The sequence below is a fragment of the Oncorhynchus mykiss genome, chromosome 16 (genome assembly GCF_057628025.1).
Source record: "Oncorhynchus mykiss isolate SJ-2025 chromosome 16, ASM5762802v1, whole genome shotgun sequence".
Taxonomy (NCBI): Eukaryota; Metazoa; Chordata; class Actinopteri; order Salmoniformes; family Salmonidae; genus Oncorhynchus; species Oncorhynchus mykiss.
Genome location: NC_143037.1, coordinates 52,627,733 through 52,651,024, shown reverse-complemented (window position 1 = coordinate 52,651,024; position 23,292 = coordinate 52,627,733). Strand labels below are relative to the sequence as shown.

The 23,292-nt window shown below is 42.8% G+C and overlaps 3 protein-coding genes across 5 annotated transcripts; 2 read left to right on the top strand and 1 right to left on the bottom strand.

Moving 5' to 3' along the window:
* Positions 1–65: 65 nt before the first annotated feature.
* Positions 66–11,361, bottom strand: znf341 (zinc finger protein 341). 2 transcript variants are annotated; one of them, XM_036947164.2, is made up of 16 exons: positions 11,279–11,361; positions 10,710–10,820; positions 10,351–10,541; positions 9,985–10,134; positions 8,053–8,268; positions 7,632–7,815; positions 7,401–7,494; positions 7,052–7,278; positions 6,664–6,872; positions 6,441–6,500; positions 1,945–2,153; positions 1,676–1,772; positions 1,452–1,584; positions 1,248–1,359; positions 1,012–1,082; positions 66–877 (listed from the first exon to the last, which is right to left on the bottom strand). In XM_036947164.2, exons 1-16 carry the CDS (start codon positions 11,307–11,309, stop codon positions 501–503), a joined length of 2,472 nt encoding a protein of 823 aa, XP_036803059.1. In that variant the 5' UTR covers positions 11,310–11,361; the 3' UTR covers positions 66–500. The 2 variants fall into 2 exon arrangements, with proteins under 2 accessions (XP_036803059.1, XP_021421979.1); XM_021566304.3 differs by lacking the exon at positions 6,441–6,500.
* A 370-nt stretch (positions 11,362–11,731) lies between these two features.
* e2f1 (E2F transcription factor 1) lies at positions 11,732–17,571 on the top strand. Of its 2 annotated transcripts, none has more exons than XM_021566302.3 (7): positions 11,732–13,224; positions 13,393–13,495; positions 13,627–13,846; positions 14,157–14,309; positions 14,395–14,509; positions 14,652–14,880; positions 15,021–17,571. In XM_021566302.3, exons 1-7 carry the CDS (start codon positions 12,979–12,981, stop codon positions 15,254–15,256), a joined length of 1,302 nt encoding a protein of 433 aa, XP_021421977.1. In that variant the 5' UTR covers positions 11,732–12,978; the 3' UTR covers positions 15,257–17,571. The 2 variants fall into 2 exon arrangements, with proteins under 2 accessions (XP_021421977.1, XP_090059369.1); XM_090203243.1 differs by having other exon boundaries at positions 11,756–13,224; positions 14,197–14,309.
* Positions 16,894–22,944, top strand: LOC110491088 (protein-glutamine gamma-glutamyltransferase 2-like). The gene is made up of 10 exons (XM_090201610.1): positions 16,894–16,921; positions 18,404–18,583; positions 19,063–19,154; positions 19,267–19,399; positions 19,880–20,015; positions 20,174–20,277; positions 20,524–20,736; positions 21,265–21,425; positions 21,522–21,661; positions 22,794–22,944. The coding sequence occupies exons 1-10, from the start codon at positions 16,894–16,896 to the stop codon at positions 22,942–22,944; spliced, it is 1,338 nt and encodes a 445-aa protein (XP_090057736.1).
* Positions 22,945–23,292: the final 348 nt, after the last annotated feature.

Below are 23,292 nucleotides of genomic sequence, written 5' to 3'. Positions count from 1 at the left end.
TTTATGTACGAAAGATTTCTGCTCCAATCATGTAGAGTGAAACTGCTTAAAGTCATGGCTATCCATTTTGAATAGATGCAGCTTAATTTATTCAATAAACATCAAGTGCATGCCTCAAGATTCATACATTACATAAAATGTTTCACAAAATAGAATCAGTACCTAAGGTAGTCAGGAATGTCCACAATAGAGTGACACTACATGTGGCGAAAAATACCTTTTAAACAAAGTGCTTTCATCAGGATGAAAACATTATCACATGTCTGGTCACGGATGAGGCATCTCACTGTTCTGAATAACAATCATTGACAGGAAAAAGTGCCACGCTTCAATGTTTTAATATAAAACGTATAGAAACACCTTTTAATTGGGAGAGATTCAAATCCCCTCCACATGCAGAGGTAGTCTCAGGACAAGATCAAGATTTGGCTTGAATGCAACTCAGGCCACAATCCATTGTCTCTAAACATGGGTGCTCTGCTGTAAACAGCCAGTGTCACTCAGCAGTCTCCAAAGTGCTCCTCCTGCTCTGCCTCTCCTCCCTCTGACTGATCCTCAACTGGAACACTTGATTCCACTGCCTGAGGGTCCTCAATCCTCTCTTCTTCCTCCCTTTCATCCACCTCTTCCCTGCTATGCTCCGACTCCTGGTTCCCCTCTGTCCTGTGTCCCTGCCTCTTCACTCTCTTCTCCGCCCCGTCCTTCACCGCAGCCACGGGGCACTTGTGGTCTCTGTAGTACTTCTGTCGCGTGAAGCCCTTGTTGCAGGTGGCACAGCGGAAACGATAGTTGTCTGTGTGCGAGCGCTGGTGCTCCAGCATGTGGGCTCTTCTGCTGAAAGCTTTCTGGCAGTACCCACATTTATAGGGCTTAATACCTTGGGATGACAGAAAAAGGTATGGCTCATTGTTTTGAACCCTAACTTTAAAATGTCTGTCAAGACCTGCAACAAGGTTTATTATGTTTACAGCTGTGACTATTAATAATTTACAACAGACAGGAAACACTCACCAGAATGAGACAATATGTGTGCCTTCAGCTTGTCTGGTCTGTTAAACTCTTTAGTGCAGCCAACATGTGTCCTGAAAGAACAAAACAATGCTTTGAATACGCCAATAAAGCAGAGCTTAGTTTCATTGACGTCAAAGGTATCCCCAGCTTTTTGTTGGAATCCTTTGTGGCTCAGCTTTCTAAATAGCCTCACTTATGACCTGTTGGAAACCTGTTGGAACAGAAGTCTCACTTACCTAAATGGACATTTGTATTTCTTAAAGGGCTCATGAATGAGCATGTGCCTCTTCACCTTGTCCTTCCTGTTGAACATGGCCTCACAAACAGAACATTTGTATGGCTTTTCTCCTGCAATGAAATGACAGTGTTGCCATAGGCACAGCAAAGAGAATTGAGTGAAAGTTATTTGCATCATGGGCTAATGTGTCTGCATGCCTTACCTGAGTGGATACGAGTGTGCAGTTTGAGGTAGTGCTCGGTTTTGAAGAACTTTTTACATATCTGACATTTGAACCTCCCTCCGATACCATGTGTGGGCAGGTGTCGTCGGAAATACCTCTCACAAGGAAAAACCTGACAAAATGAAATGCATTCTTTAGAGTAACTGCATGGAAATTAGATGCTAACCTAGCAGTGAATGACAACCATTTTTTCTAGACCATACCTTTTGGCAATGTGGGCAGGGGAAGTTATGGGAGGCAGTTAATAAATGCTGCTCCAAGGCCTCTTGTGTGGCGTACCGGCTTTGGCATTTCATGCACCTGAGTGTGATAGAAACACTTGTGAAACCATTAACCCTGGGGTCAAACTAAAGGTCATAACACAGAGAAGTTGTGATCACACTGAAAATAAAAATGTTTAACCAAAGCCACTGACTGAACTTTGTAAGCATTAGAATGGCCTAATTAAAAGAGTGGAGATGGTGAAGCTGACCTATAGAAAGTAGTCTCCTTGCGTGGGTTCTGCTGGGGACAGAAGCAATGGGAGTACTGGTGCACCCCCAGCTCAAACAGCGAGGGGAACACCTTGCCACACAGGTGGCAGCGGTAGGTGAGCTGTTCCTGGTGTGTCCGGATGTGCTCCAGGAACAGATCCAGCTTCTGGAATGTCTGGGAACAGGTCTTCACCACACACTTATATACCTGAAACACAGCAGGAAGGAACATTAGAAGCACTGTTCTCATCCTTCTAAGACATCTGACACAAATCAAAGTTTACTGGTAGCGTATACAGATATGCGGATGTTATCGCAGATTTCAAGCTCCAACAGTGCTAGCAATAAAAAAAATTACACATAATCCAGAAATATTTTTAAATAAGTTATATAGGATGAGCCATGACTACAATACGTAAACATTATTAAAAAAATGACCAGTGTTCATGACTATGTACATTGGGCAGCAGTTAAGGTGCAGCATTGAATACCAGGTACTGGGTGGAGGCCAGCTTGTGGTGACTCTTTAGCAGTCTGATGGCCTGGAGATAGGACCTCTTTCAGTCTCTTGGGCCCAGCTTTTTTTTTATTTTACCTTTATTTTACTAGGCAAGTCAGTTAAGAACAAATTCTTATTTTCAATGACGGCCTAGGAACAGTGGGTTAACTGCCTGTTCAGGGGCAGAACGACAGATTTGTACCTTGTCAGCTCGGGGGTTTGAACTTGCAACCTCCCGGTTACTAGTCCAACGCTCTAACCACTAGGCTATGCTGCCGCCTTGATGCACCTGTAATGTCTCCACCTTCTAGATGGTAGTGGGGTGAACAAGCTGTGGCTCGGGTGGCTGAGGTCCTTGATGATCTTCTTGGCCTTCCTGTGACACCGGTGCTGTAGAGGTCCTAGAGGGCAGGCAGTGTGCCCTCGGTGATGCGTTGCGCTAACCGCACCACTCTCTGGAGAGCACTGCGGTTGAGGACAATGCAATTGCCGTACCAGGCGGTGATACAGCCCGACAGGATAGCTTCAAAGACGCATCTGTAGAAGTTTGTGAGGGCCCGAATTTCTTCAGCCTTCTGAGGTTGAAGAGGCATTGTTGCACATTCTTCTACGCTGTCTGTGTGAAGGGATCATTTCAGGTTATCAGCACGCCAAGGAACCTGAAGCTTTTGACCCTCTCCACTGCGACCCGTGGATGTGGATCGGTATGTGCTCTCTCTGCTGTCTCCTGTAGTCCACGATCAGCTCCTTCATTTGGTTGACATTGAGGGAGAGGTTATTTTCCTTGCACCACTCCACCAGGGCTCTCAGCTCCTCCCTGTAGGCTGTCTCATCGTTGTTGGTAATCAGGCCTACCACTATTGTGTTCTCAGCAAACTTGATGATTGAGTTGGCGACGTGTGTGGCCACGTAGTCATGGGTGAACAGGGTAGAAGAAGGGGCTAAGCACACCCGGTGGGGCTCCCGTGTTGAGGTTTAGCGTGGCGGAGGAGTTGTTGCCCAACTTTACCACTTGGGATAAGCCCGTCAGGAAGTCCAGGATCCAGTTGCACAGGGAGTGGTTCAGACCCAGAGACCTGAGCTTAGTGATGAGCTTGGAGGGCCACTATGGCGTTGAAGGTTGAGCTGCAGTCGATTAACAGCATTCTTACATAAGTATTTATCTTGTCCGGGTGGGATAGGGCAGCGCAATGACGATTGTGTCGTCCGTGGATATGTTGCGGCGATATGCTCTACGGCACATATGTCAGAGTCAAGGCCCGCGGGCCACATCCGGCCCGCAAGAAGGTTTTTTACGGCCCCTGGGATGATCTTGATTTATTATTAGAACCGGCCCGCAGCAAGCCGGCAGCCCGCAGATCTTTTACACGCACCAATACTACATTTCCCACAATGCAAAGGTGACGCACCGAGCAGTAGGCTGCTTCATTTCAATATTTATTGGCACAGCAGTCGTCAGCATCACAGTAAAATTAACTTTCAGATACCCATCAAAAATGGCAAAACGGAAGGTGGATACTGAGAACCGGGGGTTTCAAACAAGGTGGGAGTCGGAGTATATGTTCACGAAGGTAGCTGGAAAACCTGTGTGTCTTCTGTGTGGAGAAAGTGTGGCGGTACTGAAAGAGTATAATCTGAGACGACATTATGAAACGAAACACGCGGACAAAAACAAGAATATGGACATGGAACAAAGGCTACAAAAGGCAGAGGAATTAAAACGAGGCCTCAAATCTCGACAGGCTCTGTTCAAAAAAGCCAAATCACAAGGCCAGGCTGCTGTCAAGGCCAGTTTTATTTTGGCAGAAGAGATCGCTAAATCAGCCCGGCCATTTACGGAGGGGGATTTCATCAAAAACTGCATGATTAAAGTTTGTGACGAAGTTTGCCCAGAAAAAAGGCAACTCTTTTTAAATGTGAGTCTGAGCAGAAACACCATTGCCGAGAGAGTAGACCAGTTGTCCATCAATCTAAAAGAGCAGCTTGTGAAAAAGGGAAAAGATTTTATTGCATATTCCTTGGCTGTGGATGAGAGCACCGACATTTCTGACATTGCCCAGTTGTCAATTTTCATCCGCGGAGTGGACTCCAACCTAAGCGTGACAGAGGAGTTTTTGGCTTTACGTCCTATGCATGGCACAACTACGGGGCATGATTTGTATGAAGAGGTGTCAAGATGTGTAAATGAGATGGAGCTGCCTTGGGAAAAACTCGTGGGTTTGACAACCGACGGAGCACCTGCGATGTGTGGACACAGGAGCGGACTGGTGGCGAAGATACGGGAAAAGATGCAAGAGGAAAACGCGACAGGTGAGCTGACAGCTTATCATTGTATCATACACCAGGAAGCGTTGTGCGGTAAAGCCTTGAAAATGGAGCATGTAATGAGCATCATCACGCGCACAGTTAACTTTATCAGAGCCAAAGGTTTGAATCACCGCCAGTTCAAGGCATTTCTGACGGAGTTAGAAACGGAGCATGGTGATTTGCCTTATCACACAGAGGTGCGATGGCTAAGCCAGGGAAAGGTGCTTCAAAGATGTTTCGAGCTTCGTGAGGAGATTTGTCTGTTCTTGGACAGCAAAGGGAAAGACACAACACAACTCCGAGACGAAATGTTTCTGTGTGAAATGGCTTTTCTGTGTGACATTACGAGTCATCTGAATGCAATAAACTTGCAGCTGCAGGGTCGGGATCGTGTCATCTCTGATATGTACAGTACAGTGAAGGCATTTAAAACCAAACTGACTCTGTGGGAGACGCAGATGCGGAAAGAAAATTTGAGCCACTTTCCCAGCTGCCAGACCATGAAAGAGAAGCTCTCTACCAGTGCGTTCCCGAGCACACAGTTGGCTGATAAAATAGGTATGCTTGCCGCTGACTTTCGACGCCGATTTGCTGACTTTGAAGCACAAAAAAGCAGGTTGGAACTGCTCGGTAACCCATTTGCTGTTGACGTGGAAAGCTCACCACCAAACCTCCAAATGGAGTTGATTGACCTCCAATGCAATGATGCACTGAGGGCAAAATATGCGGCAGTGGGTGCTGCGGAGTTCGCCCGTTTCCTCCCCGGCACAATGCCCCAGCTGCGCATCCAGGCTGCTCAAACGTTGTCTATGTTTGGCAGCACATACCTGTGTGAACAACTGTTTTCTTTGATGAACCTGAACAAAACATCACACAGAAGTCGACTTACTGCTGAACACCTCCACTCAATTCTGAGGATTTCTTCAGCTCAGAGCCTTACCCCGAACATTGATGAACTTGTGGAAAAGATGGGACACCACCAAGTATCACCCTCAACCTCAAACAAGTGAACATTACTGTGCAATCACATATTTAGAGTTTTTACTCAGTTCAAGTTTAAAAGTTAAAATTTAATATTTGTTTTCACTGCATGTTACTTCTCCTTAAACAAAGTGTTGTTTTTGATTAATAGATTTTTGCACTTTATTTTTTTGTATTTCAATCCAATTATATTTTAAAAATATTTCAGTTGAGTGGATGATAGAAAATTGCTATTATTGTTTTTTCTTTGAAGTAAATTTAGCCCACTTTTGCTAAAATAGAAAATATAGTCTACTGATGGTGCCTTGAATACCGGTTTCTTTCATTTAATGTTCATGTTATGGGGATATTTATATAAAGGAAATTTGTCTTTTGTGTCTGTTGAAAATTAAAGATTACTGACAGAGCCATAAGAAAATATTGCTTTATTTATCTGATCATATTGTAATATATTTGTTAGGTTTTCAGTAGGTTCAATTAGGTTCACTAGACTATATGCGTCATTTAAAAATTTTTCAATGAACATTCGAACAGTCCGGCCCTCGTCTTGTAGCTGATTTTTTTATTTGGCCCTCCGTCCATTTGACTTTGACACCCCTGCTCTACGGTGTCAGGTAAGGTGGTGATATGGTCCTCAGGTAGCATGTCAAATCACCTCACGATGACAGAAGTGAGTGCTACGGGGCGATAGTCATTTAGTTCAGTTACCTTCACTTTCTTGGGTACAGCAACAATGGTGGACATCTTGAAGCAAGTGGGGACAGTAGACTGGGATATGGAGAGATTCATATTTGAATAACTGTGCATTGGAGGACAATAAAAGTTTGCCAAATAATATTAGCACTGATTGCCCCTGTGCATAATAAGGCTTGTGCATGAATGCTTCATTATTGTTCCCGGTAGATCCTTCCCTCTGGCCATGTGGACTCACCTGCTCCCCCTTGTGCTGGGTCATGTGAGATTTGAGCTGGAAGTAGGTGCTGAACTTGCCGGCACAGAACTGGCACTGGTAGGAGCTGTCGATCAGGATAATCTGCTTGGTCTGGGCCTGCTGGCCTTTCTGCTTGCAGTCACCATCTCCCAAGCTGTCCACATCAGTCTGGGAGTCACAGTCTCTCTCCTCGGGCTCACCTGGGGCTTCTGGACACACATTCAGTACACAATCTACATTTATAATACATACTTAAGCCCTTATACATTACTACATATTTCATTGACTTTGGATTTTGGTAATCATTACTTATTGCCACTATGTCATCCTTAAAAAGGTCTTAGTGGCCTATAGAGAACTGATCATGATTAGACAGTGAGATGATTACCTGGCTGCTCCTCCTCTTCCTGTTGTTGTTCCTCCTGTTCTTCCTGTTGCTCTATGCCCTCCTCTGCACACAGTGGTACCACCTTGACTGTGATGGGTAGCCTGGACACTGAATTGGCCACTCCCGAAGGCCACACTTTGTGTGTCTGCATGTGCTTCTTCACATTAGACTTCTGGGCAAAGGCCCGGCCGCATACAATGCACTGGAAAGGCTTCTCCCCTGTATGACTGTGGAGACATCCAAGATTATAATATAATACATGTGATATTCTTATCCTGGGTAGATTCAATGCATATGGATAGTGCTTTTTTATTTGGGCTGATTGGTGAACTCGATTTGTGAAACTCACCTTCTGATATGTTGCTGGAGATCAAAGTTTTTGGAGAAGACTTTGTCACAGAAATTGCATTTAAGCTTCTGGGACTTTCCTTTCATTTGTTCAGCTGAAAAGCCGATGCATAGAACGGACAACATTATTCTATTTAGCCAATAATGAGAAACATGTAATATAAAAAATAAATACGAATTTCTTAGGATATAGACCTATATGTATATTGACATTTGTTTCTCAAAATCATACCTGCTGCTCCATCCTGGCCTTTCTTGACATTTCTTGGTTGTTTAGGAATGATCACCTTGTCAAACTCTTCAAGCTCAGTTAGGTTTGCATTGATGCTGCAGGTTTTGGTCTTGGTGCCTTGCTTCCCAGGACTGTATACTGGAGGAGTGTTGAATGACTGGCTCTCCACACACTGACTGGGGACCTGTGGGGAAGAAATAATACATTTTATTTTATTATTTCACCTTAAATTTAACCAGGTAGGCCTGTTGAGAACAAGTTCACATTTACAACTGCAACCTGGCCATGTATAACACATGAACTAATGGTCCAACATCTTTAGGATGTTGCCCACACACTGCAGAGTACAGACATGGAAATAAACAAGTCTGTCATCTTCCTCATTCTGTGCAAATTACAGATTGCCTTAGTAAAAGCTCACCTGTACAGATTGGAACGGCTGCAAGCCCAGGGTGTGAATCTCTGCACTACCACTCCCAGACATTTGAGGCATAGTGCTGTAGACCTGGACCACTGAGTTGCTGATACTGGACAGCACCTGGGAGGACAGAGGCTGAGACTGTCCAGGTGGGAGAGAGTGGGAGGACTGCTGATGGTGCTGGAGGTAGGATGCACCTGTGTGCATACTCAGGTTACTCTGAGAAGGGAAAGTAAACAAGATTTACAGTTGAAGTCGGAAGTTTACATACACTTACGTTGGAGTCATTAAAACTCATTTTTCAACCACTCCACAAATTTCTTGTTAACAAACTATAGTTTTGGCAAGTCGGTTAGGACATCTACTTTGTGCATGACACAAGCAATTTTTCCAACAATTGTTTACAGACAGATTATTTCACTTATAATTTACTGTATCACAATTCCAGTGGGTCAGAAGTTGACATACACTAAGTTGACTGTGCCTTTAAAAAGTTTGGAAAATTCCAGAAAAGGATGTCATGGCTTTAGAAGCTTCTGATAGGCTAATTGACATCATTTGAGTCAATTGGAGGTGTACCTGTAAATGTATTTCAAGGCCTACCTTCAAACTCAGTGCCTCTTTGCTTGACATCATGGGAAAATCAAAAGAAATCATCCAAGACCTCCGAAAAAAATATTAAAAGACCTCCACAAGTCTGGTTCATCCTTGGGAGCAATTTCCAAATGCCTGATGGTACCACATTCATCTGTACAAACAATAGTACGCAAGAATAAACACCAGGGGACCACGCAGCCATCATACCGCACAGGAAGGAGACGCGTTCTGCCTCCTTGAGATGAACGTACTTTGGTGCGAAAAGTGCAAATCAATCCCAGAACAACAGCAAAGGACCTTGTGAAGATGCTGGAAGAAACAGGTACAAAAGTATCTATATATCCACAGTAAAACGAGTCCTATATCGACATAACCTGAAAGGCCGCTCAGCAAGGAAGATGCCACTGCTCCAAAACCGCCATAAAAAAGCCAGACTACGGATTGCAACTGCACATGGGGACAAAGATCATACTTTTTGGAGAAATGTCCTCTGGTCTGATGAAACAAAAATAGAACTGTTTGGCCATAATGACCACCGTTATGTTTGGAGGAAAAAGGGGGAGTCTTGCAAGCCGAAGAACATCATCTCAACCGTGAAGCTCGGGGGTGGCAGCATCATGTTGTGGAGGTGCTTTGCTGCAGGAGGGACTGGTGCGCTTCACAAAATAGATGGCATCATGAGGTAGGAAAAGTATGTGGATATTGAAGCAACATCTCAAGACATCGGTCAGGAAGTTAAAGCTTGTTGTAAATGGGTCTTCCAAATGGACAAAGACCCCCAGCATACTTCCAAAGTTGTAGCAAAATGGCTTAAGGACAACAAAGTCAAGGTATTGGAGTGGCCATCACAAAGCCCTGACCTCAATCCCATAGAACATTTGTGGGCAGAACTGAAAAAGCGTGTGTGAGCAAGGAGGCCTACACACCTGACTCAGTTACACCAGCTCTGTCAGGAGGAATGGGCCAAAATTCACCCAACTTATTGTGGGAAGCTAGTGGAAGGCTACCCAAAACATTTGACCCAAGTTAAACAATTTCAAGGCAATGCTACCAAATACTAATTGAGTGTATGTAAACTTCTGACCCACTGGGAATGTGATGAAAGAAATAAAAGCTGAAATAAATCACTCTACTATTATTCTCACATTTCACATTCTTAAAGTAAAGTGGTGATTCTAACAAACCTAAGAAAGGGATTTTTTACTAAGATTAAATGTCAGGAATTGTGAAAAACTTGAGTTTAAATGTATTTGGCTAAGGTGTATGTAAACTTCCAACTTCAACTGTTTATAGTGAATACAGCCAGAAGAATAGCTTAATTCAATGAACACCACTTACCTGAATAGGGGGCTGCAAAGCTGCCATGGGTTGGTCAATGGACGTGAAGGCGGAGATGGCAGACATCAGAACATCATCACTCACTAAAACATTGCCTTGGACAAGTGTGTGAGTAAGAGGAGATGGAGGCACTGTAATGTATGTGGATACCTGATGTGGATGGCAAAACAAAGAAAAAAGGAAGACCGCATTAGCCAGCATTTACAATGCAAGCAAATTATTGTTCTAGAGAGGATGCTATGGTACGACGCACTGGCCCATACAGGAGATGAGTAACTAGTTTCTCACTCATGGCACTCCACTTTGGGAAGAGACTAATTAATAACAAACATCTCAGCTAACAATAAAAAAGAAGCCAGTACCCACCTGTCTGTTGGCGGGGGTCTGTGGCACAGAGCTAATGGAGGGCACAGGGGTGTAGGCATTACTAGATGCCAGTGATACTGTAGACAGGGAAGGGGCATTGGACTGGCAATGCTCTCTCTTGTGGGTCATGAAGGCATGCAATGAATTGAACTGTTTCTTGCACTTCCCACAAAGAAAGACGTCTTCGTCGTCTGTAGAGAACAATTGGGGATATATCAACACTTCAGTATTTCAATGGCAATAAATCGAGATGCAGAATGCATGGTTGATGTGTGTTAGAGTAGTTCCTCTCTATGACCAACACAATGCAGTCATGCACTGATCAAGAGGAGAAAGGGGAAGTGAAGAGAAGCGCACACCCATTGACTGAATGGTAGATGAGCCTGAGACGTTCTGGCTGTTTGGGTCAGGCACACCTCCCTGGCCATCCAACAGAGACTGGACAGCCAGGACTGTCTGGTTGTCCATCCCTGGAACAGAATAATATAACTGGGGTTCAGAACGGTGCAAATCATGGTGCATATACCACAGTTCGACATGAACAAATCAAAATGCGTGATAGGACTGGTGCGCCACTGCTCTTTCCGAAAACAAGGCTGCCGATTCCTGCCATTTTCTGGTGGTGGTAAATGATTGCTAGCTCAAGTGGCAGTTGTTTATTCTCAACGAATTACCAAACCAAGGGAAAAACAATGCATTACCACAAGCAAATCTAAAGAATCCATGGAAGATTATAAAAATTCGCTCAACGAAATAATAGCTAGCTAGCTGTCTGGCATCGATTATAATGGCTTTATCATACCACAATGACATAATTTCACCTCCAAGATAACTTAAAATAACCGCACTGTTGCTAGAAAGCGTTGTCTTAAAACCCACTAGCATGTTGCTAAAATAAAAGTGTGAATATGATCAAATGTATTGATACCTTCCAGGACTTCAAATATAGCCTGCGCCATCTTGTAGTTCTTCTGTGTGTAGGCGCTCAATTAATACGACTGCGTGTCCGATAAAGTTAGGTGGGCGGATTCCCAACAGCTGTTCCAGGACCAGTTCCAACAGAATTGGTCTTGTCTTTTTACTTTGGGATTGGGTAGGACAGGCTGATCCCAAGTCAGATGTTAATGGCTATGGTAACTCGGCGGTAACTCCTGCACCCCTCTTGATTTGCATCACAAAATAGTTACCAAATAATTAAGTGAATCAAATGAGTTAGGATATAGTCTAATATACACTTTCTTACATTTTATCTGACAAAAACATATTTTCCCATTCAAAACAACGAGCGTGGTATCACATAGAGTGGCACTTCATTGAACCAATGACAAGTCTGACTTTAGCGGGGCGCATTCACTCAGCCAATTGAAATCGTGATATTCATGCACATGCCAGTTTCGCGGCTAAAGGATTTGGCGGGTAAACCTCAACTCTTGTTCTGATCAGCTGGGATAATAGCACAACATATCATAGTTGATTTGGGGCTCAGATGAGACATTTTGTGCACGGATTATAGTCAAGGTGTTCATTGAAACGATCCATATGATTCGTTGATCGGATATGTAGATTTTTTGGGTGAATATTTGTCATTATTTCAGTTTTGCGGTATTACTTCCTGGGTGTGTTGACCATAACGAGTGGGTGAAGAACTGAGTTTGCTAGTACTGTATCTCGCTAGCATGCTAACTTGCCCAAATTTTGTCATTTTGAAATAACGCATTATATAAATCAGGTTATTTATTCTTCCAAGGTAACTAGACGTTCTGGGTAGTGCAATTTTGTTAGGAAGTGTAATAAGTATTTAGATTGTTGACTTGTTGTAGCTGATGTTTTGCTTGTGAGCTTCGTATGAAACTTGAGTTGTGTTCGAAGTTAACCCTGAAGCGAACACAACCCAATTTCTTGGCTAACAATACTAGCAAGCCAGCTAGTTAACTAACTCGCTCAACTTTTCTAGGTCGTTGGATACAGTATTCAATTAACTCTGTTCGCTAGCAACACAGTAAGCAAATTATTATCATTATGTTTACAATTTGCTCCAAACTAACGTTGATGTAAATCAACGTTAGCTACAGTAAATAACTAGTTAGCTAACGACAATGGACAAAGGGAAGGAGTTGCTATATGTGGCCTCGCCGCAGTCATTGGAAAGATGAAAATACCTAACGTTAGTTAGAAAAACTTCGCAGCAAGTTAGCACGCTAGCTGACCTTGGTGCTGGTTTATTACACTTTTTTCAACTATCAATATAGCATAAGTGTTGCTGTATTGTATGGTTTCAGACGAACTACTGTATATTAGACTGAAGCTGTCAGAAACCTCAACCACTGTCTCAACGTTATTTTATAGCTGGCTAATTTGTAGGAATCACGCCCTATATTTGACCTTTGACCATACATTTTCGAATGAGTCAGCTTTGTTGGAGCTTGATTGTCAGCAAGATACTGTTAATATTAGACATGTTTAACCTCAGTATTTGAAAGCCAACTCTTTCAATACATTTACACTATTATGCGCATACATTAGAGATGACATATGTCAAAAGGTGCTAATACTACCATACCAAGCCATTGGACTTGAATTCTGCCCCAACACGATCTAGGGGACTAGAGCACCCCAGTTGTGTGTGCGATGTCAGAAACGCTCCTATCAGGTCAGACGTCGGAGGATCTATTGGTAGACTTTGAGTCTCTTCTGAATGCTGGGAGTATTGGCCTCTCAGAGGACCACCAAATAGTCATAATCTCCACTCCCAGCAATGTGGGCTTCAACTCTGCAGTCCCCAGCAACACTGGAGAGATCCTTCTGTTCGCCACCCCCCAAGGCCCTGCAGATGTGGTCCAGGACCAGCGACGGCCAACTCTGGGACGACCACCGGTAGTTAACTGACCGTTTTGTAATGGGTGTTGGCCGGAGTGTGACTAGGATAAGGTTATCCCTGTACACTGACTACAGAAAGTGTGTCTGTGTGAGAAATACTTATCTGTGTGCATCTATACTAACATTTGACCTTGTCCCCCACCCCTTTTATAAATTGTGTTTCAGGTGAAGAGGAAGCTGGACTTGGACAGTGATCACCAATATGTGAGCACCTCTCGCCCCCCTTCTCTTGGGAGAGCCCCAACATCCACACCAGCACCTCCTAGAGGTACAAGACACCCTGTTTTACATTCACAACTTAAATATAACTATTAATGATAGTTCAGTTATAACTATTATAATTTTGGCCAAAGGAATGAAAATACTTGTATTTATTACCTGTTTCCCTTTCTCTCTCAGTTCCAAAGCTTTCCACAGAGAAGTCTCGCTATGACACGTCTCTGAACCTGACCACCAAGCGCTTCTTGGACCTGCTAGCCCAGTCTCCTGACGGGGTGGTGGACCTCAACTGGGCCTCGCAGGTCCTGGAAGTGCAGAAGAGGCGCATCTATGACATCACCAATGTCCTGGAGGGTATCCAGCTCATCTCCAAGAAATCAAAGAACAACATACAATGGCTGTAAGTCTGAACTCTTGTACTGTACATGCAGTATGACAATATGTGTTCTGGTCTTTCTGGCCGTGGCTTTTGCAGAGCAAGGGGAACAACTTCTTCAGCGTCTCAGCAAGTGACGTCACCAATTGAAACGCTATTAGCGCACACCACTGCTAACTAGCTAGCCATTTCACATCAATTACACTTACAATCCTTATTGTGCTGGCCTCTACAGATATGAGTCAATGCATACATCAGTGATTTTACAGGATATTTGTATTAGAAACACTTTTATTCCATTATCCTAACTCTGAGGTCATTCTGTTGGTCACAGGGGGAACCGTATTGATGAAGCGTCTGTTTCCCGTTACCAGGACCTACAGAAAGAGGTCTCTGACTTCACACAGGCGGAGGAGAAACTGGACGAGCTCATTACCAAGTGTAACCTTCAGCTGAGACTCCTCACTGAGGATACCCAGAACAAGAAATATCCTTTTGTCTTTTACATTTTTTTTTTTACTGTACGTGTTTGAATATGCATTATAGGGCCGTTTTCTTTAACATAATGGCACGCTGGGTTATGTGATGTGCCAGGATCTGCGGAAGTCTTTTGACTCTCCTGACCAGCTGGTGATGGTAATCAGAGCCCCTCCAGAGACCCAGATGCAAGTCTCAGAGCCCAGTGAGGTATGTGGAAGGGTAAAATAACAATGGACGCTTGCTCAAGACTCTTTTTCTGGACCAAATACTGTATTCCAGGTAATGTGGTTTAAACTTCAACCACAACTGTTGATTTGTCTTCTGTTATTCTTTTGTCATCTTCTGGCAGGGCTATCAGGTCTCCCTGAAGAGCACTCAGGGTCCCATCGACGTCTTCCTGTGTCCAGAGGACAGTTCTGGTGTCTGCAGCCCAGTGACAGGCATCAGCCCAACTAAAGCCACAGACCAGACAATGCCCCAGGATGCAGAACAACCACAGTGCAGCACCACACAGGAAATTACATCAACAGCTGCGTCCCAACAGAACTCCTCCCCTCTGCCATTATGTCGTGAAGCGGGTAAGCTGCTCTCACTAGTGTCACACTGTCACCCTGAGATTCAGGAATGTCTGAGATTTCTCCAAGAAATACATTAACATTCCCCAATGGCTATTTGCTGTGGTCACTAAAAGTGCATTCCCTTTACTTCTGTCTTTCAGAAGCATTCCTGGAAGGCGACCCGTTCCCCAACCTGGGAGTGCTGCCGGACTTTGACCTTTCACCCCTGCCATCCTCTGACTTCCTCGGTGCGGAGTGCTTTGGGAACCCACTGGATGGCTTCATCAACCTGTCACCTCCACAGAGCCAAGACTACCACTTTGGTCTAGAGGAGCACGAGGGCATCAGCGAACTGTTTGACTGTGACTTTGGGGACCTGACCCCACTGGAGTTCTGACAATGTGGTGGAAAGGAAAACCCAAAGAACTAGAATGAGGTTCTGTTTCTATGGGAACACCCCATACCATCTCAGAACAAAGAAGCATACCCAAGTGGTTAAAATACAGAATTGTACAGCACAGACTGTACTAGCACTTAAGTTGCTTAGCAAAATAATTTAGTTTTAGTTGGCTATTTAATTTATTTATATACAAATCATGTTTTTGTACAGCTTCTTTTTTTTCTTTTTTTAAGTGGTTTGCAGGTGTATTTGTGGGATATGGATGTGATTATCAGCTGGAATATTAGCATGTAATGCTAATAATGAATTTGTTATATTAGACATTTTAGCCATAGTCTCAGGTGTAAGGAACAGTGACTTTTACAGTAAGAGTTGGAGTTCAGATAAATTTTATAAAGTCGTGCAGTATGTTGGCAAATGGTAATGGGAGGATATACACTGAGTGCACAAAACATTTAAGAGCACATGCTCTTTCCATGACATAGGTGAATCCAGGTTAAAGCAAATTTAGGAAGGTGTTCCTAATGTTTGGTATGCTCTGTTTATATTCCCAAGATTGTTTTATTTCCCCTGGTGGTGTTATTTATTTCTCTGACCTGTGGGTGCCTATTACAAACCCTCCCATAAGCTAATTACAAGGCACACACACATTAATGGTCGGACTGTCTCAGCCTTCAATTTGATTCTCTTGAAATGGCAGCTGAACTAATAGTAATTTTTTAATGTGAGGTATTTTGTTTATTTTGTCATTATCATGAACCTCATCACAACTCTTTTCTGCAAGACTCATGTAGTGCCTTATAAAAACAAACAAAAAACAATCAGGATGTCTGGTGGGTGGATTGAATTCAGGTGTTATGCTGTGTGTAAAGTTGAGGTGTTTATGAAAGTGTTCGATTTGAATTTCTTAACCGCACGTTATGGATGACTATTTTTGGGGGGCAGTCAGGCTACTGTTCTTGAAAATTCAGCCACTGTGCTAACAACGCAAGGGAAACAAGGAAACTGAGCTGCAGTCACAATCACAATGTTCTGTGCTTTGTTTTATAACAATGTTACAAGATTAACATTTTTGCCACAAATTCTGTGGTAAAAGTAATTACTTGTAACAATCTAACAAATGGTTTCAAGCATGTGCTTTGCCTCAACTTAGTTTTTTAAAGAAAAACATTTTGATTTGACCCTACAAAATGTGTTAAAAGCAAGTTCTGCAGAGAATAGGTATGTCAACTAAAATATGACTGAAGTTCAGTGAGGCAAAGCAGAGGTACTGATGAGACTACGTTCCAAGCATTCCTATATGGCTTGTCATAAATGTACATCAGTAACACAAGGCCTTGAGCAATGAGTCAATCATCGGTTGACTGTTAATTTTCTAGTGGAACAATGTCTCTAAGAGTTGATAAAGATGTTTATCTGTATGAGGGGATGTGCAGTACCTGTTAATTTATGTTATGCTATGCTATGCTATGTTGGCCCCCTGCCATTGTCCCCTCCCAAGATTGTAGCAGGTCACGTCGCATTTGCCTACAGTGGCACATAGTTCTCTCTCATCACAGACCGGTTCTCACTCTAGGATGAGCAGTCTGTCCCTGGAAGTTTCAAACAACGAGGGGAATTAAGACATGCTCACCATGCGATACACACACCAGCAGCAAACAGGTCTGTTTGATCAGTTTCTCACAACAGGAAAATAATCCTGCAGCAACAGGAAATGTGGTTTATAATTCATCAACATTTTTATAGAGGATACATTTTTCTTTAGGGCAAATCACATCTGACATTTTTAAGTGGAAATTACAAAATGTTGAAGCATTTATAAACTAACTGTCCAGTGTTTCCAAATTTCTATGAAATATTACCTATTACTTACAATATAAGTGAAATAGTTTTCCTTTCAAGAAATGCTAAATTAGTGTCAAAAAGGATTGGATTGGTGTAGGCGTACCCCAACAGAATGGTGTGGATGCATACCGGTCATTAAAAATGCAAGTCGGCTGCTGATTGGCCAGCTCATAGTATTTTTTAAACGTTCTCTTCGAGATACAAGTTTGAAGTTGTTTTTTTTAAGTGTTTTTTTTCTCCCATTTATGCTTTGGCCACAAATACGAGTATAGGACGAGTCAACAGCATTATTTAGGTTTGAGTTAACAGACCATTAATTTTTAAAAGTGAGATTTTCACTGGACAGTTACTTTAAACCTTGAATACACTCTGCCTTTGATTTTCCTGCTGTGCATCTATACTACTTGTCTTTCTCATATGTTCAGAAACTTTAGTGTAAAGTAGATAAATAAATGCATATATTGATAGTGTGGTGTGCTTTATCAAATGTATCCTCATAAATCCATGCTTTGTGTTTAATTCTCTTTTGAGTCTGTTAAATTCTGTTCAATGAGGGAACCATGCTTTTGAATATTTAGTAATATATTTTCTGTATGTCATTGTTAAGCCATTGTTTTTATTTCACCTATTAGCATTTGGCAATATACAAATAACAAATCCATGAGATTACAATTCAATGTAATTGTTACAAGGATATTGGGCTGGCAATGGCATATTGTAGGAGCAACACTACTGTCCTTTGATTCCGATTGCACACAGCACAGACAGATACACTCAATTCCTTGTTAAATAGGGCTGTACTGCATTCCTGTCACACAATGTTGTCATAGCCATTCAGCAACAGTATGATTGAGCAACTGTTTAAAAAAATACATTTTTTTAAAAAAATTTTTAATTTAAATTTATTTGAGGTAACATCACTGTCTCTTCTTATTGAGAGATGCTAATAAATTAACTACACCAGAAACTATTCCGACAGGCCTGAAGGTTATTCATTAAACGCTCTTTATAATTATAGGCAGCTAAAGGTTTTCAGAGAAGTATTGTGACATTTGTCACAAGATGTCTTGAGTTGGAATAGCTATCAAAAGTGCAGTGTAGTGTGGCCTATAATCTTTCTCCCACAAACACGGACACACTCTGTTTCACTTGCAAATATACAGTGCATACCCCTCTCACATTGCCCTCCAACGGTGTGTTTTCTTGCAGAGTGTACATGTCTATGCTGTTTGATAAGAGAAACGGTTTGTCTGTGTGCTTCCATCTTCTTGGTGTCACTCTGTTTATTCCCATGGGCAGATCTGAGGCTGAAGCATGTCAATCTGGAAGTCCATGACAACCACACGGCCCACCAGACACAGGGCCTGAGCTCCAGGCACCTGGTGGTACGGCGCGGGAGGCCTTTCAAAGTCACCATGCTGTTACATGGAAGAGTGTTCAACCCACAGATGAAGACACTCATCTTTACTGCCCTGCTGGGTAGGCTACAGGCCAATATTTGATGTGAACTCTTTACGCTTTTCCTAGCAGTTATTTGTTATCGCCTCTCTGTTAAAAGCTGTTCAGGACAGATGATGAAAACATTTTTTCTGCCGGTTATTGCCTGTGGCTATTTCTCACCTTTTCTGAATGTTCTGCTGTATAGGTGGGCTGTCTGTTGAAATCCCTGTCATGTTGTCAAAGGATGAGTCTATTTCTCGGTGGAGTGCCCATATCCACCCATAGGAGAGGCATTCTCATACTGTCCACGTCTGTTCTCCTGCTAAGGCTCCTGTGGGACTACCTCCAAGTCCACATTGTGTGTCTTGATGGGCAACGCAGCTTCACCATAGGAAGCATTGTCCTGCTGTGTAGGGTCATGTGGTGGTGATGATGGTGATGGTGATGACCACTACTGTTATCATGATTTACTGGGATTTTGTATTTTTCAAATGATACAGTGTACATCCCTTTTGAAGACCAGAGAGATGAGTACGTTAAAAAGGACTTTGGATTTTTGTACATGGGCACTCCTCACAATGTCATATCAAGACCATGGTCATTTGGCCAGGTAAGTAGCTGCAAAGAAAACCAACCTTAATGTATTGTTAATCATTGTGTCTCCTTGAGGACCCTACAGTAGTAACCCGATCCCCACCATCTCCTCTTCCTCCTGTGTGTAGTATGAACAGGGGATACTGGAGATTTGCCTTAACATCCTCCAGGTCAGCCCACAACACAGCAAAGACAAGCAGGGAGATGACCTCCTCCGTGCAGACCCTGTCTACATCTGCAGAGTTGTGTGTGCCGTGGTGTGTAAACTGTTATGCACTTTGATAGTTACAAGACCTCAAATATCCGCAGATACTAGTCAGTTATGTTCAAAATACCTGAGTGTGTTCTCACCACACCACCCTCTGTCTATGACACACACACTCACAATGACTTTGTGTGATGCCCTCCTATTTTCTTTGTTTAGTGTCTGTGTTTATAACTGTTTATAACCAGATCAATTGTGAAGATGATCGAGGTGTCTTGAAGGGGAACTGGTCAGGAAACTTTAAATATGGTGCAATGGACGGGCAGCGCAGACATCTTAAAGCTCTGGGGCCGATCCAATTTCAGCCCTGTACGGTACGGCCAGTGCTGGGTCTTTGCCTCAGTCATGTGTACAGGTAACTGACATTTGACAATCCATTTTAAAATTATTCACCCTTAGAGGTCGTTCCAGTGGCAATATACAACAGTAAATATCATTGTCTTGAGTTGTCTTTCTGTGCTTCTTTCTTTTTTCAGTTATGAGAGTTTTGGGGATCCCATCAAGAGTTGTCACAATCTTTAACTCCGCCCATGACACCAATGGAAGCCTGGTCATCGAGGAATATTACACCAACACTGAGGGGGAAATCAGCATGTCCAAGGACAGCATATGGTTGGTGTTCAATATCTCTACATGTCATATGTTTGGATCTGCAACAAATAGCACTTTGTTTTCTCTCAGTCATCTGGATGGTTTCATAACAATTTATAGTATTTTGTGCAATTGTTTATGTCCTAAATAAATAAATTGATTTCTGTGTCTATTTCCAGGAACTTCCATGTGTGGGTTGAATGCTGGATGTCACGACCAGACCTGGGCCCAGGGTTTGATGGGTGGCAGGTATTGGATCCAACTCCCCAGGAGAAAAGTGGAGGTCAAATACCTCATTCTATTCAATAATCACTTTCTGTTAGATCATTAAGATGAAAGCTACTGAAGACTGTGCCGTTTTAATTCCATTTTGACCTTTGACTCTGAAATATCTGATCGTCAAATGTTTGCCTTTTCAACCGATGGCCTATTGATCAGATCTGCCAATTGTTCTGACATGCCTTTGAGTGAATAGAATGATAACATCTGCAACACTCTGGGGGAATATTCTGCTGTGGTCCGTGTCCAGTGAAAGGCATCAGAAAGAGACGTTATGACGCCTTGTACGACGCTCCATTCATATATGCGTCGGTCAATGCGGACGTTGTCACTGTGATAGTGAGGGATGGGCTAGTGTTGGGGAGGAGTGTGGACACGCAGAGGGTCGAATCTCACATCCTCACTAAGAACGTGGGCTCTGATGGACCCCAGAGCCTCACCTGTGCTTACAAGTGTAATGAAAGTAAGATTGCGCTAACATCATGAAATCACACGCAACTGTAGAACCATTATTCTGCTGTCAAGATGCAAAGGTCTGACAGGACTTGTCTTTTTTTCATGCAACATGTGAAAGAGGTTGGTTTTAGTTTTTCCATCATCTTTTTCTAATTTGTTTGTTATGTATGACATTTTTTGTTGTTGATGTTTGTTATCACACCTGGCCTTTTCTCTATCCGTAGCAACAGTTCAGAGTTTGGAGGTTTCCCTGAAGATTGACAAAGTGCCAACGATGGGGGAGAACATTTGCTTGTTCATCACAAAGTCCCCAAGGTTCTGAAAGAACATGTCAATGCTCAAACCAAAGAATACAACGGTAGCCCACAAGGCACGTTTTGGGAGGCAGATAAGCAGCTTCATTTTGCACCATGAGCAGGTAATGAGTCACAACGTTTCCCTTGTCCCTCCTCCAAGATAAATATTTAATTATCTGTTTCGATTTAGACACCCTCTATGCTCGACACTGCTTACATTGTTACTGTGCTTCTTCCAGTTCTGTCGGTTCATCACCAGATCCCATACTCTGAGTATGAGAACATGCTTGTTGGTGAGGGCTTGCTGAATGTGGCGGTGGTCATAAAGGATGAGCTGACCAAAGAGCGAGTCCTAGCATCAGAAGAGTTCAACATCATCGCCCCACAGATCTCTATAGAGGTACAGGTTGCTCTCTAACAACGTATCTAGTCTTTATTGTGATAACTCTGGCTCTGACGTACCTCCCAGAGGTCCTGAAGTGCTTTTATTCCACAGGTCGTTGGAGGGGATAACATTCAGCAAAAGAAGGAGCACAGTGCCCTGGTTTCTTTAACTAATGGTTTCGCTATGCCCTTGAGCAGTGCTGTGCTGACAGCGGAAGGCTCAGGTTTGTTGGAGGGCAAAGACCAGACAAAGTAAGTGATCTATAGGGTCTTAGCAACAGCGGAAGGATCAGGCTTGTTGGAGGGCAAAGACCAGACAAAGTAAGTGATCTATAGGGTCTTAGCAACAGCGGAAGGATCAGGCTTGTTGGAGGGCAAAGACCAGACAAAGTAAGTGATCTATAGGGTCTTAGCAACAGCGGAAGGATCAGGCTTGTTGGAGGGCAAAGACCAGACAAAGTAAGTGATCTATAGGGTCTTAGCAACAGCGGAAGGATCAGGCTTGTTGGAGGGCAAAGACCAGACAAAGTAAGTGATCGCCACCGGAAGACCAAAAGACTGATTGTATTCTAAACTATTCCGATTAAAAACAAATAAGCTCTGGCTGAGCTATATGGAACACATTTAACACTTGTTTGAATGACAAAGGAAAACCTGTTGTTCCTGTGGCTTGAGGAAAGAATGTGGTCTTGATATTCACCAGGTATGCTCTTCTTGATTGTCAGTTTCATGGAACGGAATGTAAGTGGTTGCATCATGAGATCTGACCTCTCACTAAAAAGGTCACACAGGTTGTAATGCCTGTCTCAGACTGTAAGACGACAACATGCAAAAGATATGTACTGGAATAGACAGGGTGGTTGTTTGGCAACAAAACCGACGTGTGCGCAACTATGGGAAAAAACAGACAGGGTTGGGGTAGATTGTTGAGAACATGTAAGCTATTTTTCGTCTCCAATGTTTATTGAAAACATAAATACATTCGCACAATGAATACTTCTCTCTCGAATACATCGTTGCAGTTGTTCGTTAGCAAGCTAGCGATTTTTTTTGCCATATTTGCATTGACATGAAATCAGTCAGAACACCTTAAAACAAGACATATTATCAAAAACAAGATGGAAACTAGCCATTTCCGATTCTCCGCATGGCAGTTTCTGGTCATTCTTACTAGAAAACTGGTTAACCAGAACACGCTGACCATATGGAAGCGGACACATCGTTTTCGTGAAGTTGTCAGTTTACCCATCTATATGGTCTTAGCAACAGTGGAAGGATAGGGGAGCTCAAAGATCTTATCGTGACATCCTGGTTTAATTTCATCCAGTCATTCCTTGTCATTCTTTACTCCAGCTATTCTCTAATACTATTTTGTTCCTCGTAGGGTGTGCCTCCCGCAGCCAGGACAGACCATTGAGAGAAAGGTTTCTTTCACCCCCACCACAACCGGCACCAAACTGGTGCAGGCAAGCCTGGCTTACAACAACAGTTCCACAGCCATCAGAAGCTTCCACAAAGTCTCTGTTTTTGCATAAAGCTCACTTTTTGTATTTCTCTGCCTGGTAAATTAATATTAAAATGCTCGTTCTATTTCTTAATTTCTTGTTTTGTATTGATAGGTATTACTGCACATTTGTAGCTTAAGCTAGAAACAGGAGCATTTTGCTGCACATGCTATAACATCTGCAAAGAAATGTTTACATGACCAATGTATACACCACCGTTCAAAGGTTTGGGGTCCCTTAGAAATATCCTTGTTTTTGAAGGAAAAACACATTTTTTTGTCCATTAAATAACATGAAATTGATCAGAAATACAGTGTAGACATTGTTAATGTTGTAAATTACTATTGTAGCTGGAAACTGCTTGTTTTCTATGGAATA